The 27052-nt window shown below is 37.3% G+C and overlaps 1 protein-coding gene across 7 annotated transcripts in view; it reads left to right on the top strand.

The window, feature by feature from the left end:
- The window catches only part of PTPRZ1 (protein tyrosine phosphatase receptor type Z1), a 142028-nt gene that overhangs the window by 65922 nt on the left and 49054 nt on the right, over positions 1–27052 (top strand). For all 7 annotated transcript variants that reach the window (XM_009687322.2, XM_009687325.2, XM_009687326.2 and 4 more), the window contains exons 3-9: positions 11967–12146; positions 13964–14115; positions 15612–15707; positions 15965–16031; positions 18764–18921; positions 19592–19742; positions 26853–27037. In XM_009687322.2, the coding sequence (XP_009685617.2) occupies positions 11967–12146; positions 13964–14115; positions 15612–15707; positions 15965–16031; positions 18764–18921; positions 19592–19742; positions 26853–27037 (989 nt within the window). The remainder of the gene's footprint in view (positions 1–11966; positions 12147–13963; positions 14116–15611; positions 15708–15964; positions 16032–18763; positions 18922–19591; positions 19743–26852; positions 27038–27052) is intronic.

Genomic DNA, 27052 nt, shown 5'->3' with positions numbered 1-27052 from the left:
ATAAAACTGGATTCCTCACTGTGGGCCTTTGAAGGTTAGGCTATAGTTTCTTTTTGTTTCTCTATACAAACTATGCAATGACTTAACAGTTTCAGAAAATATGAAGCAAACAGCAGAGCTCCTAACAGCAGCAAACCCTTTTAGGACATGTTTTAGCACAAGAAGACTCACAGAGGGACAAGAACTTGCTACCTGACTGAGGTAGGTGTAAGACCACAAATGCCCGGAGATGCATGGGCACTGCTGCCCAGAGGTGCATTAAGTGCATGCTTCTGTAGTGGTTAATGCTGCTTCCATCCATTACAAGCATAGTTTTTACTGCAGGATAGGGTTGAAAAGCTGTGAGGATAAACGCTAATAAGGAACAGGGAGTTCCCTGTCTGAGGTGAGTTATACCCACTGCTCATCTGCTTTTAACAGTGCATAATTAAGAATAATTGTCCAGCACTGAACGTAGCTCTGAAAGTCCTTAATACCAAAAGATTTTTAAAATCTTGTTAGGCCTTTTTATAGATTTGCAGAAGAAAAAAATAGATTCGTACAACACATTTTAACTTGAAAGACATTTTACTCTGTAATTACATAGTGCTGTTGTCATGTCAAGCCTGGTAAAACCCCACTCAGTGGAAGAGTTGGTAGTGAGTGTTTTTGAAGATGCAGTAGTCTCACAAAAAGACTAACCACGTAATAGCATTATTGAAATGTAACATGGAACATTATCAGAGGAAGAATCTTATGTACATCCACTGATGTTGCTGTTGCAGTTCTGAAAGAATCAGTTATAATGTCTACATAGAAATGGGAACATAACAATAAGGCTGAAATTTTGCTTAGCCCAATGTTAGTCCAGAAAGGTTTGTGGAATGCTAGGAAGGGCTGGATTTTATTTTCTTCCCATTTATATATTTTGGTACATTCAAAACTGTTCAAGTTGCCTCTGCAGTCAAAAAACCACTAATTTTGAAAATCCAGGTTGAAAGCAAACTTAGGGCATCTTTAGAAACACAGGCATTACAGACTGGCCGGTTCAGTGTGACATTTAGTTAAGTGATCCATCTTAGCGCCTTTGAATTAAAAAAAAAAAAAGCACAAAGTTGCTTAAAAAGGACACACACACACACACACAGAATCATAGCTATGGGAGTATGAAGCTCATTTCCTCAAACATAAGTATTTAAATTTGCTGTGCATTTCTGTATTCCTCTAAGAATAATGCACTGCTATTATTATTTACAAACGTGTAACTTATTTTTTTTTCCAGTCATGCTTGTTGCCTAGCTACAATAATAGCTTGTTGCAGTACATTCCAAAGAGTCCTTCACAGTTGCTTTAAAAAGTTGTGCTTTTAGTGTGTGTGTTAATGTGTGTGTTAAAAATGTGCAACATTTTCAAAAGGATTGTCTTTAATTTGGGGAGGGGGAAGGAAAAGAGATTTGAAATTTTTACTATTGCAATTGAAGTTCTTGCTTAAGAGCCATTTTATGAAGTAGAATTGGCTTTCTAAGGTAAAAAATAATATGCAACAGGGAAATATGTAGTTTAGCACACATAGCTCTGTGTAGGAAATCCGTATGGCACAGTAGAGTACTATAAAGCAAACTCCTGCTCATCTCTTCTTCTATCCTTACCCTTATGCAAACATAGTGTTTATTAAAATTCCTATTAAAAGCCTGCTGATAGATGTTAAAAGAAGAGCCGGCTCTCCTATGGTAGCATGTTGTTCTGGAGATACGTAGGAGCTTCGCTGCATAAAAAATATTGAAGCTCTGTAATATGAGAACCTGAGGAACACAAAAAAAAAAGGCGAGAATTACTTTTATGCTCTTTTGGACATAAGGGTAATATATCTGCTGGCAGCTGCTGGGACTGACTGAGCAGTGATGTAATCCAGTATTCTTTTTTATCCTTATGTTTGTTTTGCTTTGGTTTATTACTGTCTAGTCCTTGCTTTTCAGGATCTTTATATTGTTCTCTAGAGTTGAGATAAAATGCCTTCTTGGTATTCAAGGGTAAATGCCAACATTTTCATGGTTATTTGTGGAATTTTTGCATCCAAAGTTCCACTAGCATTATTTAGTAGAGATTTTTATGTATGCATAGCGGATCTGACCCAAAGTCTGCTGAACCTACTTGTCATTTATTTATATACTTAACAGGCTTCAAATCAGAACTTTTGTCTGTGGCTGTTTTTAGAAATGTTAGTCTTGTAGATAGGTCAGTACTGACAGAAATTATTTTCCTAGGTGATAGCAACATAATAGTGCACATATTTAATAACAGGAAAAAGTGCCTTTGGGCTGTATCAGAGTATTTTTCATGAAACTGAAGAAACTGCTCATTAAAATGTAATGTTCTGGGAGGGAGGGAGGGAAGGAGGGAAGTGAGGGGGGAAAGGAAGGGAGGCTACACCAAAACAGAAGAGAAAAAAAGACAATATTCTCAGTGAAAGCAAACGTTGTTACAGTTGTTAATCTGGTGAGAAGGTAAGAGGAAGAAAATGGCAGATCTCTTTAAATCTATGGTTGCATTTTGTTTCTGTTCTGAGTGCCTGGTTCTGTCACCCAAAATCGTTTCTAAAATACCGCAGATTCTACCTGTAGTAATGAGGAGTGAAAAGTCAGGACTGTCCTAGTGCAATTCATTAAACTGAAATGGTGAGCTGTACTCTGATTCGAATGAAGTCCCTTGCCACTGAAGATGGGTTTCTTTGTGTTCATCTCCTGGGATTACAACAACTATCACTTACCAGACAGATGCTAAATGCTGCACTTGGAAGTCGATTACTGCTTCCTCTTTCTTTGCTCTAGCTGATGGTCCTTTAAAGAGTATTTTTTATGGTCTATTTAAAATTGGTGCGACCTTTGCTTCTACGTGTTTTTTGTCGTACTCAGCCATGACATTTCATATAGGCTGTTACTCATTTGATGTGAAGGAGAAGGAGAAAAGAACTCCATTTATCCCCCTATTCAGGAATAGAAGGATGATATACATCCATTTCTTCTCTGTGCAATAAGTGAGTAGGCTTTAGGTCTACTTCTAGGAAGAGCAGCTGAACTGTGGTGGGGCTGTTCCTGCACTAGAACGCTTTTTTATGCTTGTATCTTCCAAATCAGGAAGGCTTTAGGGGACAAAGTGGCCATCCCACCTTCTACATCCTTCCTTACTAGAGGTATGCCCAGCACCTCAGGAAGCAGTGGGGAGTGCTTTCCTTGTTGGGGACCAAAAAGGCCTTGGACATTGTCATGACATCTAATTGACATCTAATTCTATGATATCCAGCATGAAAAAGTAAATAAAAAATAGCTAATAAAATAAATAATAAATAAATAAAATAAATAAAAAAGCAGCTATAGGGTATATGAAATGAAGTCATAGGCTGTGTTCCTCAGCCTGGCCAAAAGACATTGCCTATTTCTTAAACTGAAAGTGAATCAGCTCCATGTATTCCAGTTCTGTTTTCAGCTCTGATTATTTGTGATTTTAAAATGATCTTTGTCACTCAACAATGTTGTATTCAGTTTCATGTTCTGAAGTATTACTGTAGGTAAAGGAAACCTTTGCTACAATCTGACTTCCTTGGAGCAAGGTCTAGATATAATCAAGGCTTACAATGAACTTCCCATATTGCCAAAAAAGAAATTAAAGCAGAAGGCAGAATGTTTTTTTTCCTCTTTTTTTTTTTTTTTACTGGGCATTTTCCCAACTGATACTGTCCCACATTTCCTGCTTAAAACTTACTGGAAAAGTATAGCATAGATCTATGTTAATTATCAAAACTGTGATTCAAAACTATTAGAACTATGTTATTTATCAAAAATAATTGGCAGGTTTTCACTATATCTTGCTGTGTGATTCTCTGGCAGCATTTATGTGCAAACTCAGGAGCAATGGGATGAGAATAATGGAAAAGAGGTGTCTTAAATGGTTGAGTGACTTTCTCCCGTAATCTTTCTCCTAATCTAAACATCTATCCCATTGAGTGCACTGCAAATGGAGCATCAGTGATTATCTCCTGTATGTCTCTGGCATAGAAGCGTCTGATTATGTGTTTTCTAACTAGCTAGCAATAGCCAGGTTTATAGTGGAGTGAAAGAACGAGAAGAGGAACAGCTAACAGTTGGTATATTGAAAGAAAGCTGTCCATTGGCATTTCTCCTCCTACACATTTTGCTCAGTAATTCGCTTAGTCTGCCTATGAATCATTTTCAGATTGATTTCCAGGAAGAAAAATCACCAGATAGCCACCTTACTTATAATACCGATTACAGTTTTCCTTTTTGTCTCAACAACTATAATTTGATGATGTTTATTCTGTGGGGATGGAATGAAAAAAAGAAAATATTTTCTCCCTCCGTTGGCTTCAGGTTATTTTATTGAGCAATGTCTCAGTGACCGGAGTTGTGGAGGAAGCACAAAGTTTATGCACAGATAAGTGAGACAAAAATATGAAAAAGTATGGAAAAATCCAGAATGTTGTATTTCAGTATTATCAAAGCAAAACGTAATTTTTTAAATCTGGAAACAAAGATTTCATTTTGAAAATTGCTAGCATTGAATCTGGGAGAAAAAAAGGAATTCTAAAAGGTTAAAATTTAAAAATAAATTCAAATATTTCCTTTGAGGTTGCAAAAAATATTTTAATTCATGTGAAGCAAATATTATGTTGTTTATTTGTTTTATTCTACTCAGAATATGTACATATATTTTAAGTTAACCTTCCTGGCACCTATGTCACTAGATCATTGTTTACTTTCTGCACATGTTTTTACAGAAACATTTTGCAAACATACAAAATTACCAGATTTCTGGAGCTGCTCTGGATAATATTGCAGAAAGTTTTGCCACTAAAATCTATAAAAATTATAGATCTGATGATCTGAAGATAACAAAAAGTTTCATCAGATTTTTTCTCACCTGCAAGTTAGATTTCAATAAGGGGTAAGTGACCAAGCATGTTTTATATGAGGAACACTGAAGATAAACATATCAGAATTCAGCTAAAGAGACAGATTTTTGTTGTGCCATCTTTCAGGGTGTTCTCCTAAAGTCAAGCCCATATTTGTCTGTATTTGTGCAACGTGTACTGTCTTTTTGTGGGCACACATGGAAGTATATTAACATAAAATGTAGGTATGGTGATACTTAGATATGAAAATGGCAAATAAGGTGCTAAACAAAATAATACATTAGATGTGTTGGCTTGCCTGAATGCATCTAGTTGCAGAGTAGAAAGAATTTTTTTTCATTTGTTTGCTTCATTTGTATTATTAAATCTTACATTAGCAAAATGTATAAAAATGTGTAAAATACATTATGTTTTCAGTTTTTTCCCCCTCAAAATTTGTGGTATAACTATATTTGGCTCCTGCTCATTTAAAAGCAAGTTCCTTTATTAATGTTAAACTTTGATAGTTTAAATAATATGCAGGTTTTTCAGAGTGGACAGGCATTTAATCTTGCTTTAACATAGCCAGTATATTTACTTTTATTTTTGAACACTTGACCTAGACATTGGCAAACAATTTCAATTTCATCCTGGAAAACCCACAAGCAATCAAATAGCTTTTGAGACGGGAATAATAATTGGCTAAGTTGAAAACTGGGAGCCAAACTCCTCCTCTGTAGTTGTGAGTCTGTCCTGACAAGTCTTTTCACCCCTTTAAGTCTGGACTTTTTTCAATCTGAAAAACTTGTAGAAAGCTTAATGAGAGTAATAATGACTAGGACTGTGAAAATAATTGGGGTCTTGGTTAGGTGGCCAAATTGGAGGTGGGGAAAAAAACATGAAACCTAAAAATATTTCTAATGCACATCAAGATGAAACAGAAATGTTGTTTTTTTACTTAGTAATATGTAAAACAAACCTTCCGTTTCTGAAGATCAAAATGTTTCCCTAGAATAGAGTGTTTCATGTTAGGACCACTATAATACGAGCTATGGCTAGAATCACAAGACTAGTACTGGCAGTACGTTTTTTTTTTTTTTTGGTCCAGCTCTTCATGCACTCAGTTCAAAATGCAAATTGTAATTACTCTTCTAACTTGGAAAAACTGCATTGTACAACTTTCCATAATAAGCTGAATGCATTAGTCATTATGATATGAGGCATACTGAGATATGTTGATCTCTGTCTCCTCTGATGAAGCAGTTTGTATACACAATCTAAATAGTGAATCAGACACAAAGAGGTAAGAAATGACTATGAAGTTTGGTGTTCAGAACAGATTTCGATCGGACATCAAAATTTAAGCTTTGTCCCAGTTTAAGTACGCACATCTTTTCGTAGCCCTATTCTTATTCCTGTTATCTTGGGTTAAAATGAGTTGGCGCCAAAAAAAAAAAAAAAAGTAATACAAAATGTCCTTGAAATCACTTGACTCTCAAAGTGGTAAGCCAGTAAGAGCTTTGTTAAGGCAGATATAGCAATCCACACAGAAGGGACATCCTTCATTCCCCATACATGTTCAATCTCTCTATGTAAAAGTAGTGATACCATGGGGAAAGGAAAATCTGATGCAAAATGGAGTAGGAACAAATTAAGTAGAATTTAAAAATCCATCTCCCTTTTCTTTTATCTATAATATAGACCGTAGGATTCTCATTAGTTTAATTTGTGAAACAGTAAGTGAGGCAGGAGCAACAGAAAACATCAATCAGACTTATGATTATTTCTGTATTACCCCTTATGTTACTCCAGCCGTATTGCCACTTCTGGAGACAGTGTTTATACTCTGCAACGGATAAGAGTTGATTTTTGAACTAAGACTGAGGTCTGATATTGCATCCCTATTCGTAACAGGGTTGGTTTTAACCTCTCTGTATTTCAAAGCTTATGTCTACGAAGTATGGCTCCTTTCCTTTAACGCAGGTTTAAAGCATTTCTTTTTCTGTAACTGTCGCTAACTTTAAGGCTTCTTACAGTTCCTCAGGGCACACATGCACAGTGTTCTTCATCCGAAAGAAAAATGATCCTAATGAGATCTAAGAATGCAAACTCTGGTGTCGAAACAACACTTACTAAAAGGTCGTACTGGGAAGTAGAATTTTCCAGGTAAAACTTGTGTCCTTACCAGTACACTTTTCTGACATCGTTATTAGTCCGGTAAAGCCAAAGCTTTATAATTAACATCCTTTTTATTCAGAAACTATATCTATGCCCAATAAGAAGAAGCAGCGCAGAGTATTTGTTTCATGTATTCAGAATCATATTCCTTTGGTTCGAGGTTTAAATTTTAAGTTCTTTGTATGTATCTTCCATTAATTTAAAGGATATCTTCCATTTTGCGTAAATTGTATATTCCGTCACTGGAAGCCAGCACTGATACGTGGTAGTAAACAGCTGTACTCCCAGAGATGGTTTACAGCCTAGTGGATACATGCATAGTAGCGTGTCGGCACGCTGAGAAACACCTCTCCTGGCAAGCTGCTGAGGCGACCACAGCTCACGCAGCTTCACAGCGCTCTCTTTCAGCTTGCCTAGGTTACTGGCACACAAAAATATTTGACAGATGCTTTTCTTTCAAGTATTTCTGTCAAAAGACAGCGGTGCAGTAACATATTACAGGCCAGATTTTCAAAAGACTGCAGCAGATAGGAGCAGAGTACAAAGCAAGACTTGGACTCTCATTGCAGAGCTGGGATCAGTGGGGCTAAGTATGAGGCACAGAGCTGCATATGAACAATTCATAGGAAAAAAAAGGTAGGAAAATTTTATTTGGACATTCTGTCCTGGGCAAGAAGAGGTGTTATGGTATAAGCAGTCTTCCGTGTAACCTGTAATCTGCTGTGTTCAGGCTCATTTTCATTCATTGTGAATTGTCAGTTACTTCTTCGGAGCTGACAGCTTTGACAAACATTGCTTCCTCTGTGCGCATTTCAAGTTGTATCATGCACACTTTTATTTTTCTCAGATTTCTTTCTGAACAAAGCACAGTTTGAGGGGATTCATTTTCAAAGCTCAGTTCCAACAATGTTTTTCAAAATGGCTCACATTACTTTGATTTATGATTTCCATTATAACACCTACAGTAAAACAATCTGCTCTCGTTTAAAAACATTTGGTTCTTTTTCTTTTACTTTGGCTTTTTGCAAGTCATATAAACCACAGCAGTTTAACCACCTGCTGCCTGCAGTGGGTGCATTTACATTAAAGTTTTAGTTTAGAGCAGGAGTGGGCTTATGAAGCAAATTTCCTGCTTGCTGCCCACTTACCAGGCTTTGGTTCACAAGGCAGAGTTGTCTCAAAGTGTGTGACCTGTCATTGATTCCGTTGATGTTTAATTCCATAGCTTTTCGTAAGGATAGAACTTCTCAGCAGTTACGTAACTATTTTTGCTCTTGACATATGAAATGAACACGGACTCTTGGTCCCCATTAGCGAGCTCAGTATAATTTTTTCCTATAGCTTGTTCTACTTCAGAGAAGTATTTGCATCACGCTTGCAAAAAAGAGCTTCCACATTGCTTGTGCGCCTCCATGCTAAGGTCACCTGTGTGTAATTCTGCAGTTGTAGGCAATAATATTGTCCTTTGCTTATTTAGCTTTTCAGTTACACCAACTGCTGGACCACAAAGAAGAAAACTGATTAAAAGTTGTCAAATACCTATTCAAATTTGCCAGCAGGAGCATTGATTTGGGGCATTCAGTTAATTTGTTTTAGCTGGAAGTCTTATCTCTTGTCTTCTGCAACTATGAAAGTACTTTTCTTTTATTCTTGGATGATTTCAATTAACATTCATAGAACTACAATAGGTATTTTTCTTTTTGTCAACCAGAGAGTGGCAAAAACAGTATTTGCATCTCCTTCATATGTAGCATACACAGGTCAGCTTCTTACCATGACTGTTGGCAAGTGTATTTAACAGGTAACTACATGAAAATCACTGTTCTAAAAGTTTCTTTGGGGCAGGAGGATTTGTAGATGCCATAAGATTTCAGTAAGTGGCAAACTGCAAAGCTTTTTATGAAAAGGGAATCGTTTCTATACAATAAGTTGCTTGACTAATTTGCCATTGTTTCTACATAGAAGAAAAAGTAGAATATTATCAAATCTTTTTAGCAAGCCCACCTCGTAGGGTTGAGGTCTTCATGGGAGACAGGAAATAATGTTCTTCATCAGGCAGTGCCTTTTAATTGCTCTCCTTTTTTCCTGGCAATACTTCACATCCAGAAAGAAAGGACAAACTTCCTCTGCTGGGCCGCAGGCACTGCTGTACTGCCTACAGCAGGCGTCCTGCATAACTCCGCATACCCTGACTCAGGATGCTATGATGGATTATAGTGTTGGTACAAGCACTGTCTTCTGGGATATGCGAAGACTACTATTGTTACCATTGACTTTGCGCTAGGGATTTGTTGTATTATGTGCTGAGACAGAGATAGTAATAAGACTACCGAGTCAAATAATTTACATTCTGCATAGCAAATCTTGAAACACAAAGTATGAAACTAGGAAAACTGGAAAGAGATTATAGTTTCTTTAATTTTAGTATATTTGTTTTAATTAAACTTGATAGTGGATAGCAGGGAATAAGGGAAAATATAAAATTGGGGAAGTTTACGTTCATCAAAATAACCATGGAAGAAAGTGCCCAGAAGTGCAGCGGCAGGAGAGAGAAACAAGTAGGATTCTTGATCAATTATACTGTCATTGGTGGAAAGAGCAGAATGAGGAGGGAAATGCATGTTGGAAAAAGATTCATGATGATATCCTCCTGAAGGAGAGGTTGCATGTGAGCAAGGGGAGTGGGTAGGTCTGTGAAAAGAGAGAGGAGATTGCCAACTGCAGGAGCCTCCAGGTTCGTCATGGGCTGTGGCACAAGGAAGGAGTGAAAGAGGCACCGCACAGAGTGAAAAACTCAGGCTGACTCCAGAGGGATGGCTGTGGGCAGCCAGCCAGGCCAAAAGTGGCAGCACCTTTCAAAGAGCCAGAAAGGGCTCCAAAGAGTTTACTGCAGCTTGGAAAATCACCGAGTTGGCTGAAACCAAACCTGGAAACAAGGGCCTGTCTGAAAGGATGTAGGGGGCAAGCGGAGAATTGTGTACAAATGCTTGTTATTTCTGTTCTGTCTGACCCTGTCTGAAAGCTCTGCTGTTTAAAAAGTTAATTAATCTAGTTTATATTTGAATGAAATTTAATTTATTGGGTTTAAAAAATGTCATTAATTGTTGTGAAATTCACTGTAGGAGATTTAACGGATTCATCTCCAAGTTTTGGTTAACTTGGACTCAAAATCTATTCAGGGACGCTTTTGAGAGAGAAAGTGGAATATTATTAGCCACTCTTTTCTTATGCCTAATACATTAGAAATCAGAATCTTACATTATTTGCGCAGATAATAAACTATAACTCATAGTTAATGTCCAGGAAAAGCATTATTTGAGGAGGAGCTGGAGGCTTGCACAGTGTGATATTCCCAAGGGGGCCAGTACAGAGATGTAATCCCCAGCTGCAGGAAACTCAGATTTATAGCATTATGACTAAAACTCATTTTGGTTCCCTTGGATGTTATGCCTAACAGTTTCTTCTGTTGCTGTTCGAAAGAAGCAAATGAGCTTACATACCAGCTGACGTGCAGTACTTCTGCTGTGGCAAGGTGATATTGGTAACTTGCTTTATTCAATACTTCTTGAATAATTTAGCTCAACTTTATTTCTAGGTACCTAGCTATCCAGATGAGCATCTCGTATTACTGCCTATTGTCATGGTTACATGCTGCATCTCATGTCGTTTTCTGAGTGCAATATAAGGCCTGTCCTTGCTTGGGGTACAATACAGCAAATTTTCCACTGACAAACTGGGATGTATTACAGTGGCTTATAAATGAGCACTGCCTCGTTTCATCACATCTGATAGCATTCAAATGTGTGCATTGGATGCAGTAATATTAGCTCTTAACTACTAGTAAATGAAAAGCTAACTGCAGCAGTTATATTTTTGTATGTCTGTACAGTGAACCCTTGGTTTTAATTAGCTTCTTGAAGTGTTACCAGAATTACCAGTAAAAAGTGTTTATTTTTATGTATATGTATATGTGTGTGCGTGTATGCAAATACCCCAAAAATATAGTATTTTATATATATATATATATATATAACTGAATTAAATAAGTATAATCAAAAGATTCTCAGAACAGCTCTGAACCCATCTAATCTCTAGAGCACCTGAGCATTTTTCATGCAAAATTTTGCTAGAATTCAAGACCTGCAGTCTGCATCCACATTAACTGTGTATAAAATTGTCTGCAGTGAAATGCTGTGATGGTCCTCTGGCAAATGAGCCCTCCTGAAGTGCAAGGCTTCCCATCCACCCTCACCTGGCTGCAGTGCAGAGAAATGGCTGGAGAGCTTAGGCACAGAGTCCTCTATAGGCAAAACCAGCCCATATGTCCACACGCTTTAGCCATAGCATCACTAACCTTTTCCCTTTTCAGAGTAAAATCACTTTTCATTCTTTCCTTTGCATAAGGATTTTTTAAAGAACTTGCCACTTTTGTTTATTTACAGATCTTATTGGTTGGTTGACTTCCGTGGACAGAAGGGATACTGGTAACATTCTTATGCTAAAAAGAGCTGTGCAGAAAGGAAATTCTTGCAGCAATTCCCAAAGATTTTTGTATTATAGTTTGTTTTATCTGAAAGTTTATTTAATTCCTATTTTATTTTTTATTGTTGTATACTGTGTGTGAGTTTTTCTGTTTCCTTCTTTCTCTGGGGATTCATAATCATACATTCGTGACTTTTAATATGGTCAAAAAGGTGACCTAATTCTGAAAGGTAAGGTGCAAGGTTTATGTGCTGAGTATTATGCTACTCCTGAGGCCTAAGAAGCAAAAGTGTTCTGGTCACAAATTACGAACTGTATCTTAACATTTCTATATTAAAAAATGTTTTAAATAAACTGATTTAGGTTTTAAATGTCCCATTCAATGTATGTAACTGTTCACCCCAAATGTTTTCATTTCTAGGAACTTTGAACCAAAAGAGCTGGGGAAAGAAATATTCAGCCTGCAATGGTGCCAAACAATCTCCTATTAATATAGATGAAGATCTTACCCAAGTAAATGTGAATCTGAAGAAACTTAAATTCCATGGGTGGGAAAAGGAAACTTTGGAAGATACTTTCATTCACAATACTGGCAAAACAGGTAAAAACCCGGATTTCACGTATGGAGTTAAATGAGTCAGAAAGGTGTTATAGGACAGTCAGTCAAGGGCTTTTAATGTTTTTTTTCTTTTTCCCTTTTATTTTTCCTTAGCATTTGCATTTCTGAGTTCATCCATAACAGAAAAAAACAGATGATGACAGAAGCCAAGCATAATAGAGAAGTCACTAAAGGAGAAAACGCAAATGGAAATATACACACAGACAGATAGAACCAGAGCAATCACATGATTACCATCAACTCATCATGAGTACTTTTTTGACCCTAAGCAGTAATTTAGCATTTGCTGCAAAATAATTACTACTACTACCTATCTAGAATATGCAATGAGAATACAATTTTTTTTAAGTATGAATAAATTGCCTACTCATCAAGAAGCACTTCATGGACTAGTTGTGGTTTCTAACAGAGAGGATGGGATACATCTCACCTGTCTTTAGACACCTATAATGTGGAGAATTGCATCTAGATTACTCACTTCAGCTTTCTGTTACAGTCAAAGAAGAGAAAATAGGTGCTTTTATGGTCCAGTGGTCTAACCTATCTTAGAAATGTATTTTAGGAAAAGATGAATTATGCCTACAAGTGCCTATTTTGACAAACTATAAAAGAAGCCTATGGTGGCATTTGCATTGCCAAATGATTTTTTTTCACAACCGCTTCACTGTATACCTCTAGAATAGTAGTAACCGCAAACTGTTTGGTTGGAAGTACTTTTTCCTTGTTTCAGCCATAGGTATGGAGTAAGGACTCTCTTAATGACTATCTCTGAGTTTGTACCAGTTCTTGTAGGACCCCTTGGCCAGCCATTTTGTTTTATGTTAGTGTCATTGTTCCTAATTTCTGTTCTTGGCACCATCATATACTTCCTACATACCGCTCAACAAATTGTTTACTTCCCTCTTGCCCTCCCAGCTGAGATAAATAGTTCATTTCTCCTTTAAAGAGAGCTCTGAGGAAACACTATAAAAGGGATCTGAGCTGTTATTCCCCTATAGCAATTCAGATATTATAAAAGGAACTGCTAAGCCTTTCAGTTAAGTTTGAGGAGAGGAATGAAAGGAAGCTGAACTCCACTATCACTGTTTTAGCAAGAGGTCAAACAATTCACAATCACTAAAGGTGGAGTTTCAGTCTTTTCCATCCTTCTAATTGTCACTAGCAGAAAAATATTCAGTCCTTTAACGGTTAGCATACAACTACGGCCTGGTGAAGACTCATCATCACGTCTTTCTGTGCCAAAATGTTCAACAACTAAGAGCTCTCACAAACAGGACAAACGAGGTCTTCCTAGTAACTGGATAAAATTTTCTTTTTGTAGTGTAACCTCATGATATGTATCTAGAATTATGCTAATAATTTAAGGGAGGGGCCTCTTTTTCTTTCAACTCCATATGCTTTCAGGAAGTTTTGCATTTTAGGGATTTCTTTTCTTAAAAGGACAGTTTCATGGCAAAGCCAGTTTTTCTGAGCTTTTGGTTAGTGTGATTCTTTGGCTAGTTTCAGATGATAGGAGTTCATAAAAATAATTCACTTCACTGGATAATTATTTTATGAGTTGCAGCATGAAAGGAAATGAAATATATATCCCTGTGGTAACAGTGGATTAACACACTTTTTACTTGGTTTAGATAATCAACTTTCTGTCAAATTGCTTATGAAGAGGAGGAAAAGAACCATAGCATATTTACCTTTTGGCACCTAATGCTGAAATACTAGAGTCATAGATGCCTTGGCTGCCTTTTATATTGACTCTCTTTTTTTTTTTTTTTTTTTTCTCTCTCCCTGTCTTTCTTCAGTGGAAATTAACCTGACAAATGATTATTATGTAAGTGGAGGTGGCTTAGACACAGTATTTAAAGCAAGCAAGATCACTTTTCACTGGGGAAAATGCAACATATCATCAGATGGATCAGAACATAGTTTGGAAGGACAAAAATTTCCTCTTGAGGTAAAGTACAGAATAGATTTTGAGGATTTGTAGTTCTGTCACATTGTTTATTCAATAATTTTGTTTATCACTCTTTTAAAGCTTATTTCTGTGTATAATCATCACTTAAATCAAAATTAATAATATATAAATTATGTATTTGAAAACAAAAAGGCACGCTGAGGATGTTTAAACTGTACATTTTCACACATGCATTTTAATAGCGAATTAGGAGTTGGTCCAGCTAATCTAATAAAGGCCAAACTCCCACTAACAGTTAAATTCCTAAGAGTTTGGCCCATCTTCTTCCACAGTAATAGGTTATTTAAAGTGTAAAGGCGCTTTTTCAAAGCTGGGGTATTGTTCAGAGTCAGCAGGAGTGAGGAGCTGCTGCGCCTCAGAGGGACAAAGCCCCGTCAGCCTGGCCAAGCTCGAACCAGGGAGCTAGAGGATAAGCCAGGAGCCACCACATGAGTGGAGCTTGAGGCTCCCGCTGAGCCCACCGTGGCCAGGCCAGCAGCCCTGCTGCTGAGGATGGCCCAGCCAGCTGCTTTTCCCGCAGACGTAGTGACTCACCCTCCCAGTTTGCCGAAGTTCGGAGATGGGGAGGAGGAGAAGAGCAGCTCTTGCTGAGCTGAGTGCCATGGGGGCACTCTGAATACAGACTCTTAACCCTCAGAGTGGCTATGTGATTGTTTTCAAACCAAAACGGTGCAGCTGTGGCCTGCAGCCATGCTGCTCCTCACTTGACGCACTGTGGCTTTCTGTGCCAGAGCAAAACAATAGAGCCGTGACGGTCTCCTCTCTTCCTCTGCTCCATGGAGAGCTGTGGCCAGGACCTTTGCCTGGGTGGTGTGGCTTTCCCTACCTCGTAGCCATTTAAAAATTGCCACTCACACTCCCACCATGGAATCCAAAGAAGATTCTTCTCCATCATCATTTCATGAAAGGGCAGCAGGAATAGCAAAAGTCCCACCTCGTGTTGGTGACCTTGCATGGGAAGGGATTTCCCGGCTGCACCAGAAAAGAGTGAGGCAGCTGGACCGAGCCAGTGCCCAGGACTGCACTTAAATGAGGTCACAGATATACGTGGCAATTTTTTATTACCAATGCTTCTCTCAATCTACTGTGAGGCAGATACCGTAGGGGAGTCCTGCCTTATTGAAACTTATGAGGGGGTTACCTCTGACTTAGAGATTCACCTCTAAATTATATGTCCAGTATAAGCCACTTATCTAGACTTACTGTATGGTTGATGGCAAATGACATGCTCCTTGAAAAGATAGCTCCTGCAAAGTTAATGGTTTTCTAAGACAGAGAGTTTGTAGATAGCTAAAAGCTGATGAATTCTGTATCTTCAGATAATGCATATGAGATGTATAACAAGTCATGTACTCATACTAAATTCGTTGCTTGAAGATTTTTCTCGGACTGGGAATATAGGTAACTACATTGATTAAATTTTTAAAAATACATATGTTATGTATGTAACATATTTGAATATATTTTATTTACAGATGCAAATCTACTGCTATGATGCAGATCAGTTTGCAAATTTTGAAGAGGCAATTAAAGGAAATGGAAACTTAAGAGCGTTATCAATTTTGTTTGAGGTAAACAAAATATATCTTTGTGTCATTACACAAGCTTTGAAATGCAGCAGATGTTCAAACTGAATTTAACTGGTTCCAGTGTATGATCAGTGAGTCAAAATTTTGCACGTATTTTTCTAATTTATTTTCACAAAAAAGCAAACAGGCAAACCTGCTTGCTTTCCTTTATATCATCTATACTTTTGGTGGTAAAATGCAACCTTTGATTTTTTCCATGAAGCCTGTACTGCAAAAAAAATGCAATTTCTTTTTAACAGATTGGGCCAGAAGATAATCCGGATTATAATCCAATCATTAATGGAGTAGATAGCGTTAGTCGTTTTGGTAAGTTTATCCCTGTGTTTTATTGATTATTGATTAGACTAAATTCCATTTCAGCATAATTATGTAAAACTTCTTGAATGGTTTGCTGTGTACATATTTCTAAAGCTTAGTTGGATCAATTTTGTTAGAAACAAACAAAAAAACTGTATTTAACTTACCCCCAAACTGCTATATTAACAGCAGTAAATGTAAATGAATAAATAAAACTATCACAAGGAATTTACAACACTCTAAATGCTAACTCGAGAGAAATGTCTGATTTATTTTGTGAGGTTACGTAGTCATGCATTTCTGAATTTTATATAACAGTGGTAGGCAGTTAACACCGTTGCGACAATCCAAGATGTGTCTTACAAGTGTCAGTCTGTATGAATATTAGTATTCTATACACTGTGTGGAGACGAATTCTTTTTGCAGTAATCCTTGTGTAAATCTGAAATAACACAATTGTATTATATTTGTACTAGCAGTATTGAAACCAAATGTTGACACTTTGGGATTTTTAAATTCCTCATGGTTTTATATCAGAGTACACAGATTATGGGGTAGTACATAAGGAGATCTGGGCTCTGTTTCTAACTCAGTTTCACTGTGGCTTCAAAGAAAAACATGAATGTGCACTGTCCTGAGCAGGGATATTTTCTTGCATCATGGCCATGATCCTAAGTAAATGGCTAACTTTCCCAATACTTAACAATACCTGCGTTTTGTGAAACTATTTAAGATTGATGATTTTAAAGTGTTAAAGGCTATTAGTGTCACTATCTTAAAGGCTTTTGAAGGTATGATGCTAAAATTGCAGTTTTTCTGCAGAAAACAAATGCTCAACAAATATTACAAGGACTAACTTTTGTAACTTACAAAGACAGAGGAGCTGGACATGTAAAGCAGTTAGGAGTCATTATCTTTGAGTGTCTTCTTGCATGAAACAGAAAGAAGAAAGAGTATATCATCAAGGCAGATGGTGTCCTACAGCCCTGGATAGGAGCTATAAAACTATAGGCACCAAGACTCAAAATACAGCCAGTACGTGGCACTTCCACGATGAGCAAAATATGATTTTCTTGAATAAACTGTAAATGAGCTCTGGAAATTCAGGTCATGAATAAATCAGGTTGTTCATCCTCAGGAAACATGCATAGCATAGATCTATCCTTGTCTGCTATATACGTGATCTGTCCTTGTCAGTCATATCTTGTATTTTGCATATTTGAATTAAGAGTAGGTGAGTTCTCAAGCTCTACAGAGGAAGAGTCTGGTTCCTTCTAGACAAACTGTTTCTCCTAATTCTTTGTAGAGGTTTGGTTTTAGACTCCAGACTGTCAATCAAAGTAAATGGCATTTTAAATCCAAAGGTGCAAAGTGTATAGCAGGATTCTTAGCATACATGTCCCCAAGCCCCTATCTAAAGTGTGTTAGCCATTCATTTTTACTGAAGGAAGAATGCTTTAGCTAGACACATACCAGATAGCAATAATAGCTACTGTCTGCAGGTGGCTAACATGTAAACAGCAGAAATAGAAGTGCTTTGCTCGACGCTGCTAAATTATATCCCTTTCATTATATGTGGCTAAGAGAGAAGGGAAGAACTAGCTTTTAAAGCTTAACTCAGTGGAACAACAGTCACTGTATGGAAGAAAAACACCAATGATTTGTAATAAGTCATTGATGTAATTCGCTGTTCTCACTAAATTTGGAAGGAACTGTGAAGACAAGGACAAGTCAGAAATCCATCCAAGGGTTTCAAGAAGAAATACATCTGGAAAAGCACAAGTTAACACACAGTATTAATATTCATTAAATATTCATAAGTGAATATTTATTAAAGAGGGAGAAATTTAAAATCACCAACTTTGAAATGAAATGAGTTATATAACGATCCACATTTATTCCAAGAAGTAAAGAACAAATACTATTTTGGATGCATCTGCCAGTAAAACAGATCCTTAATAGTAGTCCCAAACTGAAAAATTCTACCATACGAACATGAATTTGGCTTTCTCTGAATGGACGCTCAGCTCTTCCTCATGCACGCTCCCAGCTGACAAGGTACCAGGTAAACTGATGACCTGAAAAAGGTGACATTATTTTCACAGGACAGCAGAGAGAAATGTCATACTCTCTCGGCAGAGGTCTTTTCCTCCTTTCGTGCTTTGTGTAAAGCTGTTACCACTATATTATCACCATTTTAAAACTCCCTGATCCGCAAAAGGGATGCTTCTATAGACAGGAGTGATATAACTCAGTTCTAACATGGTGACATTTCCCCGGACAATGAGTTCCTGCGGAGGTTAGGATCCTGTGAGAACGCAGCAGCTTGCCCCAATTCAGGAAAAGTTGGAAACCTTCTCACAAGACCAAGCATACGGATTTAAAGTTTTTTTTTTTCCTTTAAAGCTCACTGGTGGGACAAAGATTTGGCATCTTGGACATGTACTAGTACACTTACTGGTGAAGGAGTTACTAGTGAACTGGTTACTTTATTACTGATGTAACTTATTAGATCTTCCTAAGTACACAAAATTGTTATTGAACAATATTTATTCAAACTAGATGGAAAAGGCCCAGTAATTTGTTTGTATGCTAATCTCCCTGGAAATCAAATTTTGAATAGACTCAAAATTAGCCTGTTTCCATAACGGAAGCTCTTCTGGAGAGTTCTAGTTCTATCCATTCAGTGCTTCTGCAGTGTTTTAACTATCTGACTCTGAAAGATTTTTTTTTTTTTTCAGGGAAGCAGGCTGCCTTAGAGCCATTTATTTTGCTGAATCTTTTGCCGAATGCTACAGACAAATATTACACATATAATGGATCTTTATCAACTCCTCCTTGCTCTGAAACAGTTGAATGGATTGTGTTTAAAGATACCATTACTATTTCTGAAGACCAGGTAATTCATTTAATGTGTTAAATCCAAACAGTTGTTCTTAACTCCAAAAAAAACCAGTTTTCCTGTATATGGTGAAAGGTCGTGGCATTCATTACCAGACCAACAACCTGCCATTTCTTTTATCTAGTTTTTAATTTTCCATGAAGCCATTAAATTTATATCTATATCTATCTTTATATCTATAGCCATAGCCATGGCTGTGGCTGTAGCTATAGCTGTGTATATCTATCGTCTATATCTATATCTAGCATCTATATCTATCTACATCTGTATTTATATCTCTATATTTTTTAAGTGTGTTGTTTTTTGCCTTTTTGAGTTCAGGACTAGATTCTGAGTCATTGTTTTCCTTACAAGGGAGTAAAAAATGTACTTCCTATCTCCAAAGACTTTTGGCCCAGATTAAGAGGAGCGTAAAACACTCTTTCCATATTCCCCTGGCTAAATGGTGGTGAACGGGCAGAGAGTAGCTCCAGCAGCAGAATGGTTGGGGAATATAGGTGAAGTAATGATTCACTGCTGGTACAGACCAAAAAAAAGTTCAGTGTCGCCTGAGATAAGTCAACTGGGAAAGTTTACACAACACCTCCTCCCCAGGGTTTTGCTTGTTACTGGAATCCAGTTAATTTGCTATGACTTCTGACATTTCTTTTTTTCTCACTTTCTTTAGTTAGCTGTGTTCTGTGAAGTCCTTACAATGCAGCAGTCTGGCTATGTTATGCTGATGGACTATCTGCAAAACAACTTTAGAGAACAGCAATATAAGTTCTTTGGACAAGTGTTTTCCTCTTACACTGGACAAGAAGAAATTCATGAAGCAGGTATTTACTGAACAGTCATTCCTCTCTTCACAGGTGGAAAGACAATTTTAAGTACAAAATTCATTCCAGTCTCAAGACACTCATTTTAAATTGTGCAGAAAGTAGCACGCTGTATTATTACTCATAAATCTATCACTTCAGAGAAAAAAAACTAGCACTCCTAAAACATGTCAGATTAAATGGAGTGGAAAATTAAATGCTTGTCTTGACCAAACGTTCAGTGAAGATCACATCAGTTCAAGCTCTCTGGCACTACCCTTTTAATGTGTTTCAGGTTTAAACAAAACTACTCTTTCAGGGGCTGCAAGAGGATTTCATTTTACAAACCCGTCTGGTTCTCAGTTGTGTGATGTGGATGCTTTTCCAATAGAAGCTGGAGTGGGATCACAAAATTAATTTCATGTAGGCTACTGAAAAAGAGATAGATAGATGGAGAGAATCCCAGAAGCCAAATTCTGTTTTTTGTTTTCCTTTAAAACCTTAGGGAACTCAGTGAAGGTTATGTGACCAAAAAAACCAGTATATTATGTAATGGGAAACAGGATCTAGCATTAAATATGTAAATAAATTATTTTTATACTCACAAGCACAAGAAAGATTATTCACACTCTAGCAGTAAATATCTAATTTAGAGGCTGTATTGCTACTAAGATGGGGATACCTGTAGATTCTAAAACACAGTTGTACTGAACTGTACTTAATTAGATGTGTACAGATGACTGAAATGCGTGTGGTATAAGTATTCTCCAGAATGGAAACAAGCGTGGTTTTATTTTAATTTGCCTTGGTTGGGTGGATATTTCTCTTCCAACTGGAAGGATTCTGTGTCTGGAACTTGCATAAAAGTTAGAGGATGTCCATCGTTCAGAAGTGCCGGAGGACTTTGTCCCCTGCATGCTCACATGGTGCTGTTTGCTTCACAGCGCAGCGCAGGATAGCTTTATTGCTTCACTCCTATAACTGGCCAGAGACACTTCTGTTTTGACCTCAGTTTCTCATGAACTCCTCAGATGAAGGACGATGAACTGTAATTTTTTCAGATTGGTCTATGCTAAGAAATTTACTTTCTGCCCGGGGCCTTTTGTGCAGCAGTGCTAGAAATTTTGAAGGCTGGAGAAGGAATACAGAACTGAGCTGCAACAGTTAAGCAAATCATGATAAATAAACTGGTATTTCAAAATATAGCTCCCATGGACTTTGCTGATTTGGTCTTACTTGAAGAAAGAACATCCTTCCCCAAATCTCCTCCTTTAATGAAGGCCTCTGGGAGACATGCTGTAATGCAGACCACCTTTCCTAATGACCATGCTGTAGGAAGGAAATGAATCTTCCCAGTCCTTTATAAACAGCAGTCAGTCTACCGTGAAGAAATGTCATGGGTAAAGGATTTTGAAGACAGAGAGCATGACTTCTGCTGCCCTTGTAATCTGCTTGTCTCCTAGATAGCTGCAGTACTGCTTTGACCTTGGCCTTGACCCCTTAAGCTCAGGACCTGCAACAGAAAGAAGCCAATTTCAGCTGTGCCACCCTAACCTAGTTTTGTATGGAGACTGACAAAGGGAAAAGCTGGATAATACTGTGTACGAAGGGCCCCTGCTCCCTTCCTATTATTCCATGTTCAACCCCGTGAAGCAGCTTCCCATGTGCTGTCCCGCAGCGGTATGCGAGTTAAAGCTCTGTAGGAGGTTGCTTCCAACCAGACCTATTTCTTCACTGTCACAGAGAGATTCTGTGAGTTTGGTATCTTTTCTGTGTATTTGATACCCAGACAGATAAGGAAGGAATGTCCCAGGCTAAAGATGTTAGGATCCCTCTCTGCATTAAGTTATACCATTTAAAATTGGAAGGGCCTTCAGCTTCATGTAATGATCGGATATGTTGTACAGAGCATCCAAAATTCCTGTGTCTGTGCAATTAAAACTTCATACTTAGCATATTAAGAGCACATAATTTTGCTTTTACTATAGTTTCCAGTTTCAAGGTAGACAATAAGCTTTTTCACAGTTGACTGATAAACTTGTATAACACAGAACAAAGGGTTTTCAATCTACTGAGTTTAAGAGAAAGTGCTCTGTGCTTACATCACCCTGGCAACAAACTCATGTAGCATTTATTCCAAACTAGATATTTAAAGTAACTAATTGTAGGTTAAAATTCTGATTTGGCCATATGCAAGGGGGGACAGAAGGGGATCACTAAAAATTCAGATCTTCCTGTTTACATATATTTCACATGTTTGTTAATATTTATATGCACTATGTATATGCAACATCAGGTACCCATACATATGCAAATATATATACACAGAATTATTATATAGACACAAAACGCTGCATGCCTACATAGACACAAAATGCAATTACTGGATTTGTTTAATGTACAGCTTTAGAGGAGCACTTACTTTTTCATTTTACATTTTCATTTTAATGAAAGGTAAATAAAAAGCCCTAGGAATCATTAAGCTTAAATGCTAGGATGTAAAAACTGTAACATGAATAAGTCTCTAAGAGTGAATAGGCTTACTTTTTTCTCATTAGATATAACTAAATTCTTGCAGTCAACAGAAAAAAAAAAATTTCTTTAGACAACACAGGAGAAATGGCAAGAGAGGGACTTACTCAAGTACCCAAATGAAAAATGATTTATATAGTGTGAAACCTAGGATCTCAGTTTTTTCCTATTGTATTCAGTGCAGATTCCTATGAGGCAGTAGATTAAGTGCTTAATTGATTGCTGTTATTAATTCATACTATTTCTTAAGCAGAGTAAAGTTTTTTTAGAAGGGCTAAAATAATCTCCCTATTCAATTAAACAAGTTTCAGCAATATACTATAAGAAATTTTCACACAGTGACAAACTCAACATTTTTGGCATGTAAAAACTGCTTTACTGAGGATAAGGGAGATATTTCATTCTTCAAGCCTGCCTAGTGCTACGTATAATTTTCCTATGTGATGCATATATGCATGCATGTAAGCGCTAGATTAAAGTAACTAATCCTGACAAAGGATCCTTGACAATTCAATTCAGAAAGATTTCTGAAATTTTAGCCCTTTCTCTCCACCAGCCTCAACTTGCATGAAAATCCGTTTGTAGCTAGAAATCATCATTTATTCCTATAAACTTGGGAACCATATTGATAGATACTGGACTCACTACTTTTCACTCACTGTAGTCTTATAATAATGCCCTATGGGTAAGTGTAAAACTATGATTCTTGTTAATCTGCCTGGATTTAGTAAAGATATATTAAAAAATGGGTTATTCAAACTGACGACTGACAATACTTGTTGATAAATAATATTTGTCAACCTGACCACTTATTTTGCCCTGCAGAACAGAACTGTGTAAATCTCAGCAGTTATTTTCAGTAAATTTTCATGCAAGAACAGGGGTTCTCAAGAACTCAAGACATTTCCTCTGGTTTAGGATACTTTCTGCTGACATATCTGCCTTTCCTCTCCACCTCCATCATAGAGGTGGAGTAACCTGGGAATACAGAAGAACTACTTTATGCCACACTCTGACATACGACCTAAAAAGTCAGTGATGACTTGACTTACATGCAGTGATTTCACAGCTTCCATAATTGAAATTCTGGATTTTAAATCTCAAACTCTGATTCAACCAAAACTGTAGAGATTCACTTCTCACTCAAAGCAAGCAGAATCTCAAAATTTCTATGGTTATAGGGTTACAGTCTTTTGAGGCCAAGAACATTATTTGTGAATTGAAAAGTATGTAAGAGAAAATAATTAGTAAAAGAAAGCAACAAATGTGAAAAAAAAAAATCCTGAGTTATCCAACTCAGTTACTGAGTTATTTTTTTAAGTTGCAACTTAAAAAAAAAATCAAGAAAACACAACTGAATATCTGTAACCTCAGACTAAGTAACAAGTTCCTTTTTTGCAGTCTCTTTGCCCAAATTTTCAAAAAAGCCAGCGTCAGACAAGAAGTCACTAATTAGGTAAGTTGATAAGTGATCTCCTGGCTCTCCCCAGTCTCCAGGGAGACCAGAGGGAAACTGGGAAAAGGCAGGAGCAAAGTCACTCTGTGTAAGTAAGACTAGCAGAAGAGAGAAGGAGCAGCACAGGCAAAATGAGTAATAACGAGGCGTTGGAGGAAAGGAAGGGACAACAGTTTGGGAAGGAATCAGGCTGAAATAATATGCAGAGGAATATCACATGGGGATATTGTTGGTCACTGTTGGGATGAACACAGAAAACAAGACTAAGCTGCAAAAAGAGAAGAACAGAAAGGGAGATAACATTTCTTTTTTGCTTGGGAAAAAATAGTTGGAAGAACCACCCGGGAAAGGAGGGTGAAAGAGAAAGAAATTGTATTGGAAGCACCCATCTTCCACCTTTAAAAGTTCTATAATGCTGTTCAATTAGCCTGAGCACAGTCAGAGATTTTAGAAACAAATTCACTCATACACAAAAAAGAGGAAGAGAGGAAAAAGAAGGACAGCAGAAAAGAGTTTGGAAGGGGGAAAGCTTTATATCTTTATTATGAAAAAGAGTTTGTAGAGTTTCTTTAAACACCTTCCAAAATAAATATCTGAAAATAACGTTCTAATTCCTTAAAACAAACAAAGAAACAAACAAACAAAAACGAGCTTAGGTCTTCTCTAGTGTGACTCGGGGTGAGAAGGGAATCCTCTTTGCTGAGCTAATGATTTTCTTTCGCCATCTGGTGGAAATGCGGTGGGATAACAAGGTTTAGTAAGTTAATGGCGTGTACGAGGACTTGAAAGTTTATTCTTTTTAATTCACTCTTTATATCACTATTAAAACAATTTAATATAATAAATGAAATAATATATCAGATACATAACACAATAGATCTAAAATATGCAACCTGGCATAGCTACAGAATTCAAGTTACATTACAGAGTAATACTGCCTGTATGTACTGTTAGCACGCACGCACGCACACACACGCGCACACACACTCACGAAATTATCACTGCTTACCTTTCACTGCCTAGTTTAGACTAGAGCTTCGCAGAACTTCCCACCTGCGCACAGAACTGTAGAAATTTGCTCTTTCAAAATATTTAGTTTTGAGTGCCCTCCTGTGTTCAAGTGAGAAATTGCAAATTTAATTAAAGCATTTTTTTCCCTTCCTTTCAGAACTGTAGTATATAGTCCACCAACTGTAGTGTAGTATAGGTATATATCGAGGACTGCTTTCTTTGAGACAGTTCTTAAGAATCTATAACTCTTGCTTTCTCAATTAGCTAGGTAAAATGTGTTTTACTTGCTTTTTGCTAGGCACTTGGAGTTTATTTTGAACAGATTTTTAGATTTGAAAAACATGTTTTCTCATTTACTCCAAATAGGGAATGATTGTATAATTACCTGTGCAAAATAGAGAAGGTAAAAAATTTTTAACACAAATATATTCATTTTTATAGACATTTTAATATATGAGGTTTAAATAAATTGTAAACTTCATGAAATCTAATTAGTGATTTTGTCAAGTTTAATAGATGGAATAAAGCAGTAGAAATGATGTATTAAATGCAGCAAAAGGCTAAGTTCTGTGCCTTTTCAGTGCATTTGGATGTCGTGCATTTTAAAGTCTGAGAATTTCATCCGTAGTATTCTAACTGTGCAGTTTTAAATAGAGAAGAAGATGATTTTATAACTGGAAATGTTAGGGACCCCTAGCCCTCATTCTAAGATATTATAACAAATTTAGTCACTGTGGTCTCAAATTGGGAACTAAATTTAGAGACAGTTTTGACAGTCGTCTCCATTCTTCAGCTCCCTGTCTGCAACCAGCAGAAGGGATGATGAGGACAAGCAGCAAAACGGAGTCTAAGTTCAAACCCAAACTAGCCATGGATGATGTGGCATACTTTGGCTGTTTATTATGTTGCTTTATTCTTTCATGTATTACAACCTATCAGTCATTTTTCAATGATCTTTGCCTAAATAATTTGTGTTTTCTGCTAGAGCAGTTTATTCATACAGTTTTATCTACCTTTGACCTTGCATATTATCTTTAAGCCACAGGCAGGTATGTGGGTAATTTAAAAAACAGGTGGCAGAGTCTCAGTATAGTGGTAGTCTGTGCACCTATATGTCTTGAAGTGTATCAAAACGCTCAGCTTGCCTGACTAACGTGAAAAGGGTGTTGGGTGGGAAGTACTGGAAGACATGCAACACTAGCTGCCTAACCAGATTTATTCTAGTATGCAAGTTCCAGGCTCACAAAGGCAGTGTAGATTAACCAGGGCCACGACTGCAAAGAACTGGGATAGCCAGGGCAATGCCCGGGACCTCGTAACGGGTACAGGCTGGGAAAGTCCAGACATCATTCCCATTTTGCCATACCCAAGCTTCTGCTGCTTCACAACTCCTCCTTCCCAGTCCTCTCAGCCATCTTCTTTGCAGCTGTCGCTACTTGTATTTGTTTGCCAAGCTAAAATATAAAGAAAAGGAGGTTCTTGTTGGATGATGGTATGAAAGGGTGAGGGATGTGGGCTGAACTCGGTTTTATTACCTCACACACCGCAGTTGTCTAGGTGGTGCCTTGAAGTTTAGTAGCATGGCATCGCTACCAGCTAGTCTGATCATTTCTTAGCCTCTTCCTAGTTGCCTTTTATCTCTTCTTTAAGTACAATAAACAGATTCAGACACCCTTGAGAGGAAATTTAAGTAGGAGAAGTTTACCTTTAAGCTTTAAAAATAATCTATTAGAAAAGCTAGGGGAAGAGCGTGCAGCTCTTCTAGTACTTCTGCAGTAGATCCATGAAGACACAAGATGACAGAGATTATTTTTTTTTGCCCTCAGGACGTACATATGAACCTTCATGTTTTGTGTTTTATATTTTATTCCCTGAGGACTGGTTATGAATTTTTCTCAAAATATGGAATTTAAAAAAGAGCAAGGGGGAAGGGTCTCAGTCCTCAAGTTTTTTTAAAATCCTAGCTCTATTGCTGTAATAGTCATTGCAACCAGCACCTCAGATATATTAGAGGAAAGCCAAAAACTAGGCACATGAAGGACCTGCACTATCTTTGACAGGAGGTGGATCAGGATTTCAACGGAGTCATTTAATGAATATCATATTCTTTCTTTTTTTTTTTTTCCTTTCAGTTTGCAGCTCAGAACCTGAAAATGTCCAGTCTGATCCAAAGAATTATACTAGTCTTCTTGTTACATGGGAAAGACCTCGGGTTGTGTACGATACCACGATTGAGAGATTTGCTGTCTTTTATCAACAATTGGATGGAGAAGAACAGACCAAGCATGAGTTTCTGACAGATGGGTATCAAGACTTGGTAACTGTAAACTCT

The sequence above is a fragment of the Struthio camelus genome, chromosome 1 (genome assembly GCF_040807025.1).
Source record: "Struthio camelus isolate bStrCam1 chromosome 1, bStrCam1.hap1, whole genome shotgun sequence".
In the NCBI taxonomy this organism is placed as follows: Eukaryota; Metazoa; Chordata; class Aves; order Struthioniformes; family Struthionidae; genus Struthio; species Struthio camelus.
This window is presented reverse-complemented; position numbering and strand designations above follow the sequence as displayed.